Below are 13,434 nucleotides of genomic sequence, written 5' to 3'. Positions count from 1 at the left end.
TTCACTGTAAGGTCTGTGAAAATGTGGAATCGGCTCCCTCAGGAAGGAGTTTCAGCAACTACTATAGATTTCTTTAAGAAAAAGCTGGATGTTTTCTAGAAGCACAGAATATACCTGGGTATTAAGGATTTAAAGTAAAAAAAACAGTGACCGTTGATCCAGTGAACATCCGATTGTCTTATGGGATCAGGAAGGAATTTTTTTCCCCTGTTAAAGCAAATTGTACCCGGGGTTTTTTTTTTGCCTTCCTCTGTACCAACTATGTCCTATAGGGTTTTGTATCTGGGATATGTTTATTTCTCTAGTGGTTGGACTTGATGGACTTATGTGTTTTTTCAACCTAACCTACTATATAACTATGTAAATATCTGGCAAAACTCGATCAATTAGGAAAATTAGGAAACCCAAATCATGTTCTAGTTTTATCTCTCCTACCTAGATACAATTAAAAAGGACAATTTATCCAATCATAGTAAGAATCACATCATCCATAATTAATAAAATCATGGCACCAGCAAATCTATACGTAAGGCCATGTACACCTTCCAAGATTGTCACCTTTATAAACAATAGTGACACTGCTATACACTTGACAACATTTAACATTGTTACGTTTCCAAAAATTAATTAAATGGGCTACCTGTGTCTTTGACTTTTAGATATGAGTCCAATTTAGTTCTAAACAGTAAAATCAGACAGAAAACTGTCCCATAGAGTTTCATAATTTTCTGCAAAGAGTAATAGTGACTAGGAATCCATGTCAGCAAATCATAAAGTCTTGCAAAGTCGCTCAAAGTTTATCTTTGAAAAGTAGCCTTTACTAAGACTGAAAAAGAAGCCCTAATATTTTTGTAGGCATTTTAGTCTTAATCACTATTGTTTGTGTTTCACATTTAGATATAAAATGAGTTGTAATATAAAGCTACAACTGCCATGTTGTCAGTAATCTGTTTTGTGAAAACCTACTACTGTAACATTTGTATATATATCGGCCTAGTGATCTCATTCTCACCAACTATAAGAATCATACTACCACTTAAACAAAAAGAAAGGAAATTGCACAGTAAAGAATCACATGACCTGAGTATGTACATCTGCCAAGAAGATCATGAGGAGCTTCCTGGAATGTAGCAGCAGTGGATCACTTATGATTTAAATGAAGGTAAACCGAGCTGACTTTCTGACATTAGCACAATTGCAATATTTCCTGAATAGCATTAGGAGTTCAATGATTAATTTCTCTCCTTTTCTGGAGTTGCTTCTTGTCTGCCTTCTACAGATGTTTACAGACCAAAGGAATATGCTGTATACTGCGTTTCTAACTACTATACTACCTTTTTCTGTTTTATATACATAACCCCTAGTTGTAAGTGGTAAAGTGAATCTGTTGTTTTATTTGTCCATGTATTTGACTGGAGCTTCTATTTTTTGTGGCCAGCCATTGCAGTCACAACATCCTGCCATGTCCCCATTTATAATTATTATTACACAGTTTTTATATAGCGCCATCATATTACACAGCACTGTACAAAGTACATAGTCGTGTCACTAACTGTCCCTCAAAGGAGCTCACAATCTAATGTCCCTACCATAGTCATATGCGATTAATGTAGTCTAAGGTCAATTGTTAGGGGGAAGCCAATTAACCTAACTGCATGTTTTTGGGATGCGGGAGGAAACTGGAGGAAACACACGCAGACACGGGGAGAACCTGCAAACTCCATGCAGATAACGTCTTGGCTGGGGATCGAACCTGGGACCAAAGGCCAAAGTGCTAACCCCTGAGCCATCGTGCTGCCCCGTTTATACTTACTTACTATGTGCAAAGAGTGATAAACCACAGCAACCAAATACATTTCAGTTTACTGAGTTAGTTGGATCAGTTCAGAGGAATTCTGATTGCCTTCTATGGTTATGACACTATTCACATCATCATTTCTATTTGCACTACTTTACTGCATAAGCAACATGATGGTAACAACAATTTTATGGGTTGAATCAGTGCTACGTATACATTTAATGAGTTGCAATAAACCGCACGCTATTGCATTTAATGCCCTCAACAACTGCTAGGATTCCATTTTAAAATGGAAGTTCAGCCCAAAAAATTACTTTTTGCCTATGCAGCATAGAACATAGTCATGTAAGCCTTGGTATAAATAAACTAGACTGTTGATAGGGATAACCTAGACAACCAATGAACAAATAACATATCCCTCTGCAATAAAAGCCACAAGCCTTGTATGTAAACCGCTTTTCAGCAAAAAGCAGACTACATTATCTCTCTGTCCCCCATAATGGATTGTGTAACCTCTATTTTAATGGCTCCCTTGCATCAAGTGATACCTCCCCCTGTACAATGGTGGCTCTCACATGCAAAACCGTACCACAAGTAAACTGACCCTGTGTTGAAAACATAGGGCTAAGAATAAATGGATGGTGAGATCTACACAGACCAATGGACCTGTCAACGTTGCTGCATATTTGTAAATGCAGAAAGATTTGTTTTCAGTTTTTTGTTTCTGTAAATATAAAGCAAAGCACTTTTTATGAAAGTACAGCCCATTTAAGGAAAATTTCCGTAGGGGAGCGTGCAGACGTGCAACACCAATTTTCAAAGTTCTGAGTTGAATTTTGTAGTCCTGTTCCTACTTACAAAAAAAAAAAAAAAAAAGGTTAAGGGCAGGTAGAAGACACAAGTAGGTAAATTATGGTGGGTCATGTCCACAACAGTAGCTGGTTAGCTTGGTAATCCTGCTGTGTGCAGGGATGAGGTTTTCTGATTCTGCTGAGTCCTGTGTTCCAATGCAGAGGTTACAGCTTTGTGTCCATTGGAGCTAGCGGGTGCTGTGTTTAATGGCTTCCTTTGCTGCTATGATCAGTGGAGTCAGGCTAGAAAGAGGCTTGGCTAGATTTAAAAATGGATGCTGAAAGACAAAGAAAAAGCCATTAAATACCATTCTTTTATAGAAAGGTTAATACTAGAGATGAACGAATTTCTCAAAAATTTTATTTGGCTGGTTCGCTGAATTTTCCGAAAAGATTTGCTTCAAACCAAATTTATTTGCGACGAATCGCATTAAAAAACGTCCATTTCCAGCCTGCAGAGAGCCTTGATAGTGGTGAAGAACACTGTGCCTTGCAGTAACACGCATAGGGAGTCTGCTGTGGTAGTGAAATAATACCGAGTCAGTATGATATGCAGATGACAGGCGTCACTATTAGAATCACTGCACACTTCACTTATTTGGGCAGTCACGGGGCCAAAACTGACCAAATAACTCAAGTATGAACTCAGCCTTACAGGTCCATGTTAGCATTAAGAAGAAGCACACTCCTTTTACACCCTCGTCAGCTGATTCCACAAAGATGCCTACAGAACCTGTTCTAATAACCGCTTATACAAGTAGAGCCCCCCCGACAGAGTAGAGAGGGTGTCAGCACTAGTGTTGGTCGAATAGCTCACTATTCGATTCGACCGCTATTCGGTCGAATAATGCATTATTATTTGGGTGATTGAACGTCGAATTCGAACTCCATTACAGTCAATGGGGGAAAAATTTGGGTTGTTTTTCTGGACTGTGTAGAGCTTTTACAGCCTATCAATACATTTAAAAAGACATGTCAAAACTCCCCCAGCTCTGCACAACACTGTACAAGTAAAAGAAAAATAAGGAAGTCTTTTTTTCTGTTGCTGGCAAGGCCATTTTATGGGGCGGTCAAGGGAACATGCGGATTTTATACGGTCTTCGAGTAGAGGCAGAGAGGGGCACGAGGGGGTTCCTCTGGTCCAAAAATTAGCCACCAGGTTTCACCGCTCCGTTACAAGCCATACACAGGCTTCAGAGTACAGGCAGAGGTCTCTGAGGGGGGTCTTTCAGTCAAAAAATTAGTCAGCTACACAGCTCTGTTATAAGTTACAAGTGACAGGTGTCAGCAGCAGGAGAAGGAGGCAGTGGGCACTGAGACGAAGCGGGACCGCATTGGTAACTGGCATCTAGAGTAGGGTACTGGGCAGGTGGCAGCATCAGTAACAGCAGAAGAAGGAGGCGGTGGGCCCTGAGACAGAGCAAGGATGGCATTAGTGGTTGAGGCCATCACCGATATGGACAGTGTAGAAGCTTTAGCTACTGGAGACATTGCTGTGTAGGGGACTACCTTTTCCTATCTGCTAGCTGTAACTTTGTAAAATGCGGCATGGACAGCCTTGTTAACTGGCATCTACAGAGATGGGTGGAAGACTTCAGGAACCGCTTGACAACCAAATTGAACACGTGTGCCATGCAGGGTGCATGGCTCAGACTTCCTTGACGCAGCGCAGACACAATGTTCTTCCCGTTGTCAGTCACCATGGTTCCGATTTTCAGTTGTTGCGGAGAAAGCAATGATTCAATATCTTGATTATTCACACGGAGCAGTTCCTCCCCTGTGTGACTCCGTTCCCCCAGACAAACCAGGCGCAGAACAGCGTGACACCGCCGTGCCCTGCACATGTGGTATGCTGAATGGACACTGTGGATTGTCCCTGCAGTGGAGGCTGAGGACACGGTGAAAGATGAGGAGGCAGAGGTGGACACTGTCGCAAGGACCAGCGGCGTGAGAACGTGGAGGCGGAAGCGGTGTCACCTGACCAAGTTGCTGGTGTGGCTGTGCATGAATCACATTCACCCAGTGGGCCGTAAAGGACATGTATTGTCCCTGACCGTAGTTACAGCTCCACATTGGCAGACATTGGCAGCTCGCACTTTGGCAGACTCCGACTGGTAGGCTGCTGCGAAGCAGGTGGTCTACCCCGGGCATGTTTGGCTCCCGACCTCCCACTGCTGTCACCCTGCTGACTACCAGCCATGCTACCACCTTGCTGGCTCAGCTGCTGCCTCACAGGCAAGCTGCCACCCTCTTCTCCTGATGATGATGAAGCCCCTTCTTCACCCGGCTCCCAAGTGCGATCGGCTTCATCATCATCGATTAGTGTATGCACGTCACTGATGTCCTCCTCAACGGTCTCTGGGTCAGGAGCCTGACCGCTCACAACACCACCTCCCACGCCACTCTCACTACTTGCCCGCCTAGTGGAGAAAGCGGCAGATGTCTCCTCCAGATCTTGGCTGGACAGTAGCTGCTGACTGTCCTCTACTAGCTCGTCTTCGCTGTATAGTGGAGCTGAGCCCACAGCATACAATACTTCTGTGGCTGAGGGAACAGCAAAGGAAAGAGGCAAGTTGAGGAGAGGTGAGGGCACAGGGTCTGCTCCCAGGCCATGCCAACTAGGGGTTGTGTTTAAATGTGCACCCATAATGGGCCCTTCAAACTTAAAAAAGCACAATTCATACACTTGTAAAAACTGGCACTAAAATAAGCAAAGCAAAGACCATGTGATGTTTTGTGGCTCACTGACAGGCCATAAGTAACAACTGGATGTGTACACAAACGCATGTAGAGTACAAGCATATGTAAATTACAATAGGAGCAAAAAGCCATGAAGTCTCTAAATGGTTTATCATTTACCAAGTTTGCTAATATGCCTTGAGCCAACACAGTTAAAAGAAAAATTATGAATTGTTTGGGTCAATTATTTGTGTTTTTTTTGGGTTTTAAAGACATTAACCCCAATATTTTATATTTATTGTATATTTACAATCTTTACAAAAATAGCTTAAAATAACCTTCCTATATACTTAGCTTACTGTTACTATCCATGATGTTAACTGGTCGGTTTTGACCCTTGTCTTAAATCAGCCATAAAATACCTTCAAAACAATTATTTTTCATCCTATTTGATTCTCTCCTCTTGGTTACCTTGTTAGGCTTCCTTATCCATGAAAAGATTGGTTTTAATATTTTTGGTGGGATCCCCTTGGCCTTTCTTGATAGCATAATTCGCATTTTTAATTAAAAAATTGTAAAATGAACCTCAAGAGAATTATATAGGTTAATAAAAGGTTGTTATATTACTGAGAGGTATTAAAATACATCTCTAAAATATTTGTTTTTTATTTCTTTTTATGTTAATATTATTAACTATAGTAACATCTAATTTTGACCCATATATATTTACCGTATTATATATATTTTCATCAGTGGAAGCACAATGTGTTTGTCCTTCTGTCCTTAGGGCAGACCTGACACCTCTTTCTTTTAGAATCAGATGGATTCAATGGAGTTGTAGCTATGCTGCTGATGCTGGTTGATGCAGGGCTGGCTAAGGATGCAGGCGCTATTGCTCTTTGGGTTGTTGATGACATGGACAGAGTGCTTGGCGAGCTCTGCAGCTGTCTGACAAAGGCAACAGTGACTGGGTCTTGGGGAACCCATTTCCTCTGCTCAATGGCCCTGATTTACGAAAGCTCTCCAAGCCTGGAGAGAATACACTTTCATCAGTGAAGCTGGGTGATTCAGCAAACCTGGAATGTATCTGGTCCAGGATTCAAAACGTTTGCTAGCAAAAAGCAAATTATTTTTTTTTTAAATCCATTCCATGTTTTCTGGATCACCCAGCTTCACTTCTGAAAGCAAATTCTCTCCAGCCATGGGGAGCTTTCATAAATCAGGCCCAATGTGCGCCTTGACAAGGGAATTTCCTAGCTCAAGAAACATTCTTCGCTTGTTATTTTTGGTTGAGTTCCGCTCCAGGTAGATGTGGGTCCACAACACAAACGCATTGTACGCAGACACATCTAAGACACAATCATTGGCCATCTTCTGGTCATTTGCTGACAAGTGTAGGTGGCAGTCAGCTTGTCCAGGTTGTCCACTCCTCTTTTGGTTTTTATTGTAACCCAGGATAAGTATGGGCTTTTTGTCAGTTCTTGATGACACAGCTGCATCTTTGTGAAAAGTGGACAAAAGTATCACATTCCGGTTTCTTTTTGGACAATATGAAACAACAGTGGTGGTGTCTGTAAATGTACATTTTGAAGAAAGTGGAGCCCTGCCATTCACCTGCAAATTTTGGTTGGCAGCTTTTTTTTCTCATTGTGCCTACCATGGTAATTTTCCTCCTGAGAAGTTCCTGTCCAAGGTCATAGCTGGTAAAAAAAATTGTCACACGTGATATTGTGACCCCGCTGTCCCTTAGTCATATCGAGGACTACACGTTTTCCTTGGTTTTTCTCTAGGATGCCACTTGCAGGTTTGCCTGTGTAAATCTGTAGATTCCATGCATAGCTTGTTTTTGCATTACTGGCTGTTTTTTTATTCCGTATTTGCCTGGCTTACTGGACATGTATTGCCGGAAGGGGCATTTTCCACGGAAAGGGACAAAACGTTCATCTACTGTCACCTGAGGCCCACGGTGAAACATCAGTGGAAGAAGCTGCACCCATCTCTCCCTGACATCTGTGATGGGAGCAAGCTTATCAGCTTTTGGTCTAGTATCCCTGTTGTCAAATCTGTTGTCAATTGTCAGGACTCTTGATATCATTCGAAAGGTCGTGTCGAAAGGTTGTTCTGCCTGATGACGCGTCCCAGAGACTTTGAGTGGCCTCATTATGAGATCTGTACACATCAGCAAGAAGAACATCAATATAAGCATCCATGCATTCCTCATCAATGTCATTCCACATGTCCCCATGCACATTTTTTCCTTCAAGGTTTGTCATGGAAATTATGACTTTTTTTAGTGACAATGGCATGAATAATTCAAAACATGTCTTGATGTCACTTACTCTAGTCACAGCAAACCTTGTCATCCCAGGGGTCATTTTGATGACATTTTCACCAGCTCATCTGCCATGTACGTCATCCAACAGATGTTACCACTTTTGCATTTGAATGTTTCAGCAGGAATGGAAACAACTTCAGCAGTTGTGGCCTCCCCATCAGACATGTCTGAATTCTGGTTGATACTCTACTTCGTCTTCCGTCTCAGAAACCTGTTCATCCGTATCGCTATGCTGGTCTGCATCCTCTATCTCATTTTCATCCAAGATAAAATCCTTAATTTCACTTTTTGTATATCTTCTATGCATTTTTGCAATCTGCAAGTAACAACACTAAAGCTGCGTACATACTTGCAATTTTTGTCGTTGGAAAGGATCTTTCACGATCCTTTCCAACGACAAGGGACTGCACGATGCATGAACGGTGTTCTACATACAGCACCGTTCATGCTCTATGGAGAGGGGAGGGGGAGAGCACGGAAGATTTTCGCCCGATAATTGGCCGATGCCGATTATCGGGCGATAAAAATCTGACGTGTGTACGTAGCTTAACTGAATAGTTCCTTATATGTCTGGTATGCCTGTTTGTTTTGTCTGTTTAACTACAGATAAGAAGCCTGAGAGATAAGCCCTGAATAGAGGAGGGAGGGGCTGGCTGTTAGTGTGATGTTCTGTGACTGAGAGCTGACAGTCGGATTTTAGTGTGTGTATGATTTCAGTTTTGGCACTAATTATTGTTATATAATCTTATATTATAACCAAGTCGAAACTGACCATAAACACAAAAGGTCATAATTTTCACCACAGCATTTTATAATTTAGTGAAATTGATTATTTTTGTCTTATTTTGTTTACAAAGAGGATCCTGACAAAGTAAAAAAAAACCTTGATGCAATAAACAAATTTATGTGATACTTATATTTATTTAAAAAATGAAAATGTGTCATAAATGACCCTAAACATATGGGAAGGATAAATCCTTAATACAGTTAATACTGTAGAGCTGTAACCGATTGCTTTCAGACTGTCTGAATTGAGATAGCAAAGGTGAATGTTGGAAAAATACATAAAGATATGGAGCTGAAAATAAGATTTAATACAACATTTTAGGCATTGTTAACATAACCTGCTCTAATGCAACCAGGAAATATGCATATATCCATATTTGCAAACATATTACACTGACCTGTAGAAGCTCATTGGCAGAGCCTCTCCTGTCCACATCCATCTCTAGGCATCGGTTGAGGAAGTCTCTAAACACAGCTGACAGCCTTTCTGGATTCTGCAACTCTGGGGTTCCATTGGTTGCTATCAGGTACAGTGCCTAAACAACATACAAAAACATTAACCTATAAAATATAGATGTGTGTCCAAGCACAGAACCTGATTATTGTCTATACTTAGCACACACCAAGCAAGGAGCTTTAAAAGTCCTAACTTTTTTAATATTTTTTTTAACATTGCCAACTCATTGTGTGGTGAATCCAGCTTGTGTTGGCGTGGTCTACTAATTTAAAAATAATGAATATGACTTTTGAAATGACAAACATGTGAGGGATTATATGGAATGTTAGTGATTCGGTTTACATACCTATAACATAAGAACATACCCAGACTAATAACAGAACTGAAAATTATATGTAGCCATTAGGCCTTATAGATTTTAGGTAATGAATACTACTAATTGCTGAAAACAAGGGTTCTCCCAAAAGATTTTCCAGCCCCACGTGTGGTATGTACTCATCTGTTAGCCCAATGACAAAGAAGCTTATTGGAAGTTCCTACATCATGGTAATTGTTCCGAGGCAGGAAGATGCCAACTGCTTGTTTATGGCCAGCTTGAAATACTGCAAAAAGGCCATGGTACACATACCTTAGTTAGATACCTTCCTGCTGCCAATGTAACTTGTTAAAGATAAAGTAGTGGAGCCCTGTAAGAACTTCTGGTTTAACCATAGAAAATTCCCAAGGACCCATAACTGCCACCACACATGTGTCACGCATGGAGAGACAGGACCACTAGGGGGCGTATGGAGGTAGTGCGAGCCCTAAGAAGGACCAAGGCGCAGAATGTAAGCCGTAACCAGGTTTTCTCCAGAGCCTCTGATGGTGAGGATGTTGCGCTGCTGGTTACGGCCAGGTTGCGGTCCTTGGGCACACCAAGGTGGGCAAAGCGCAGTACCAAATCACAAAGCAGAAGGATAGTCAAGGAAAGCCAGGTCGAGACAGGCAGCAAGCAAGAGAGGTCAAGTCACACGCCAGGGGTCAATTGCCAGGGATCCAGGATACAGACAGCACTGACACAGGGGCCACTGAGGGCACAGGGAACACTGGAGACACTGGAAGCAACAGGAGGCACAGGTGACATAGGGATATCCACAGGCAGACCAGAACACAGGAACAGCATGGGGAAGTTGGACAATGAGGGGTTAACAAGAGCTGGACACATGAAACACTGGATTAAGCAGCAGGTGTACAGGAACTAGTTCACAGAACTAAGGGCTCGGCACAATGGAGACACAAAGGAGACACAACTTGTTGCACGAACACAAAATGGAGTCTGAGAGCTAGCTAAATAGCCAGGGCTGGTTAGGAGGCTATCTTTTGATTGGCCAGCGGCATGGACGGAGTTGATAAAGCTTGGTAACAAAGGCACGCCCAGCATCAGAACTGCCCACATGTGCAGGGGAGAGATGCCTGTGCTTTAGTGAGGAACAGGTAAGTCTGACAACATGAGGAAAGTAAGATCATTGGAACCCTGTAATCTTTAACTTTTAACTGGAATTGTAATAATATAGGACGATAGGACTAATTGCAATGTATAGGCCTAACAAGAAATATTTATATTTATTTAATTTATATACGAAAAGCAGTAACCCCGAGCCACACTTGGGGTAGTAAAAAAAGAACTCCTACCTGCTCCCCTCAATCCAGCGGCGTCCTCAGCGATCCCCTGGGCGGCTTTTGCATCACATCCTCGATGTGATGGGTGAAGCGTCGGTACCCTGGGAAGGTTTGGCCGGGCGGGAAATTTAAAAGCAGATTACATAATAAATTCAAATGTTTATTCTATTATTGTACCCTTATTTGGACAAATTTTAATTTTTTTTTATTAAATCTATTATACCTGGGAGTTATTCCTAAGAATTACAAGCCTAAAATATTAAACAAAAAATTTCCACGCAAAACAATGTACTGCTTTTGACATAAAAATACGGACATAATCAGATTGCCAGGGAGGTTAACCCGAAAGTGTAAAAAGTAGGATGCTTCAGCCTAGCTCAGTGCCAATCTATTTGTTTCTAATTGCGAAAAAAATGTAAATGTTTCAAAGTAGGCAAGTGAAAAATTATGCAACAAACATAAGTTCGGTAGTACAGAATGCATATCTGTTTTTATCCAGTGACTTACTCTGAGAGGGTTCTCGTTAAGGTAAGGTGGTTCTCCTTCAACCATTTCAATGGCCATGATTCCCAAAGACCAAATATCAACTTTGGGTCCATAGGCCTTTCTTGTGACCACTTCAGGTGCCATCCAGTAAGGTGTGCCCACCATTGTGCTCCTTTTACTCTGCTCAGGGGTGATCTGAGCGCAAAAACCAAAGTCGGCTAAAAAGAAAAAGACAAAAACTTTTGGTGAAATATGTAATTTTTTCATATTCAAGGAGTAATTTGCTTAGCTTAGTAAATGAGGTGAAGCCAACTGATCATGTAAAGCAAAAATCAAGTTTCTTTTTTTATTGTGAATTTCCACCACATTCACTAAGCAAATTATCCTTTGTGCTCAGTCAATTCACTTTGCTAGGTGAAGAGCCTTTAGTAAATTAACCCTAAAGTCTATGTTGCAGTATTTCTTATAAAAGTATAGTGATAGGACTATAAACTTTGTAAAGCACTGCGTGATATGTTGGCGCTATATATATATAATTATATATATATATATATATATATATATATATATATATATATACACATAAATATATATACACACACTGTATAATGATAATAATAAAATGCAAAATATTTTATAAATGATACCAACAAATTAAAATGGGGTCAACTTTGACGTTGTGGGATTTTAAGTATCTTAAAATATGTACATAGTAGAGGTTCCACTACTGTAAAAATTTTAGTTATGAAACACATGAAGGAAAAAAGTAGGAGGGGAAGGTTTGTTCACTAAAGAGATATTTAGGGGTTGTTCGTTTGCCAAGCTTGAAATTAATAACAAGGAATGAAGGAAAGAAAAGGCAGGCTTTTATGGTAAAGAGTTTTTGAATGTAAAAGTGTTTATTAGTGTGTTTGTAATAAACAAAAAATATATAAAATAATCACAGAATTTTCTCTGTTGTCTCATATTGTACTAGATGGATATTCTATACATGTGGTTCCCATAATTATCATATACAAATGTTCTTTACAAAAATATTACATGATCAAATAAATAAAAATTAAAAAGAAATAAAATCTAGTGGTAGTATACTCAAAGAATTCTTATTGTCTCAATTTTACCCGACGTGTTTCACCCAAAAAGTGGCTTCCTCAGGGGATAGAGAGACTTGAGGACAATTAAACTGAAAAGAAAGGGAAATAACAGTACACGCTTACATAATTGTTTTTTGTAGCCACAAATTGTATAACATATAGGTCTTTTTATCACATAGCAAGGGGGACAACTAACATGCCCCTAGGGAGGACTAGGGGAGGACTGGTGAGGTAACCAGAACCTCCCTACTGTTAGCTCCACTCATACTGAAAACTCCACACGCGCAGTAAACTGTATCAATCCCAGTATACTGAGGGCAGAAATACCTCTCAATTTCCTGCCTCACTAACTCACATGGGCCTGTGCAGCTAGTCTGCGCAGATGCAGCATAGACACACACATTATGCTAATGTGTGTATTTAAGACTCAGAATCTGCAAGGACAGTCCCCTGGTGCATGGCTGCAGATACACTGCTCACTCATTCAATCACCAATGAGTATTGTAAGTAAGTAGCACCTTTTCCATACGACCCCACAGTTGTTGTTTTTTTCAACATTGCGAATATAGCAATAATGAACTTAAAAAAATGCATTTTCATTTTAGATATTTGGCTTTTTTGCACCTTGTATTTCTCATCAATTCAACAATTACGTTCTTGTTTTAACATATATACATTTACACTCTATATACATTTAACATACTATCAATATCAGGTAACGATTGTAATGTCCAATTGGGACCTTTATTTTTTTCAACATTATCTGACTTTATTTCCAGATATAGTATATCACCCCTTAATACCACCTATCTATGCACAGTATTGTGAAACTTTCTAGGATGTTCAGGGATCTCTCTCTCCATCCTGGTTACTAACAATCCCATAGTACCATAAGCTATTTAACAAGTAAGTGTTAATAAAAAATCTTTTCTAACACCCCACATATATTGTTTTCTGTATTATTGCCCCCCATTACAATAATGATGTTTATGTATATTTTTTAAGATCCGCAATAACTCATTGGTTCTTTAACCCCGATTGGACACACACTTAAACTCTCAACTCCTGAGTTACCCTATATTCTATTTACACTGTATATATACCAGAAGAATGGCCCCTTCTGTTTTAACTAATGTTGTTTATATATCCCTAAAGATCCAAAATTATTAACCACCTGGCCGTTAAGCCCGAGCATGTTCGGGGTAAAAACTTTTGCAAAAAGTGTTAACCCCGAGTTTTTCTCACCAGGTGGTTAAATGTAAACAAATGTTATATTGCAATCCGATTGT

The 13,434-nt window shown here is 40.3% G+C and overlaps 1 protein-coding gene across 2 annotated transcripts in view; it reads right to left on the bottom strand.

Annotated features, from left to right (window-relative positions):
- Positions 1 to 6: 6 nt before the first annotated feature.
- The window catches only part of LOC140342818 (serine/threonine-protein kinase PAK 3-like), a 166,333-nt gene continuing 152,905 nt past the window's right edge, over positions 7 to 13,434 (bottom strand). For both annotated transcript variants that reach the window (XM_072429171.1, XM_072429170.1), the window contains exons 13-15: positions 11,073 to 11,269; positions 8,848 to 8,985; positions 7 to 2,927 (exon numbers count right to left, since the gene is read on the bottom strand). In XM_072429171.1, coding sequence (XP_072285272.1) covers positions 2,838 to 2,927; positions 8,848 to 8,985; positions 11,073 to 11,269 — 425 coding nt within the window. In that variant the 3' untranslated portion in view covers positions 7 to 2,837. The remainder of the gene's footprint in view (positions 2,928 to 8,847; positions 8,986 to 11,072; positions 11,270 to 13,434) is intronic.

Source organism: Pyxicephalus adspersus, chromosome W (genome assembly GCF_032062135.1).
Source record: "Pyxicephalus adspersus chromosome W, UCB_Pads_2.0, whole genome shotgun sequence".
NCBI lineage: Eukaryota > Metazoa > Chordata > Amphibia > Anura > Pyxicephalidae > Pyxicephalus > Pyxicephalus adspersus.
This window is presented reverse-complemented; position numbering and strand designations above follow the sequence as displayed.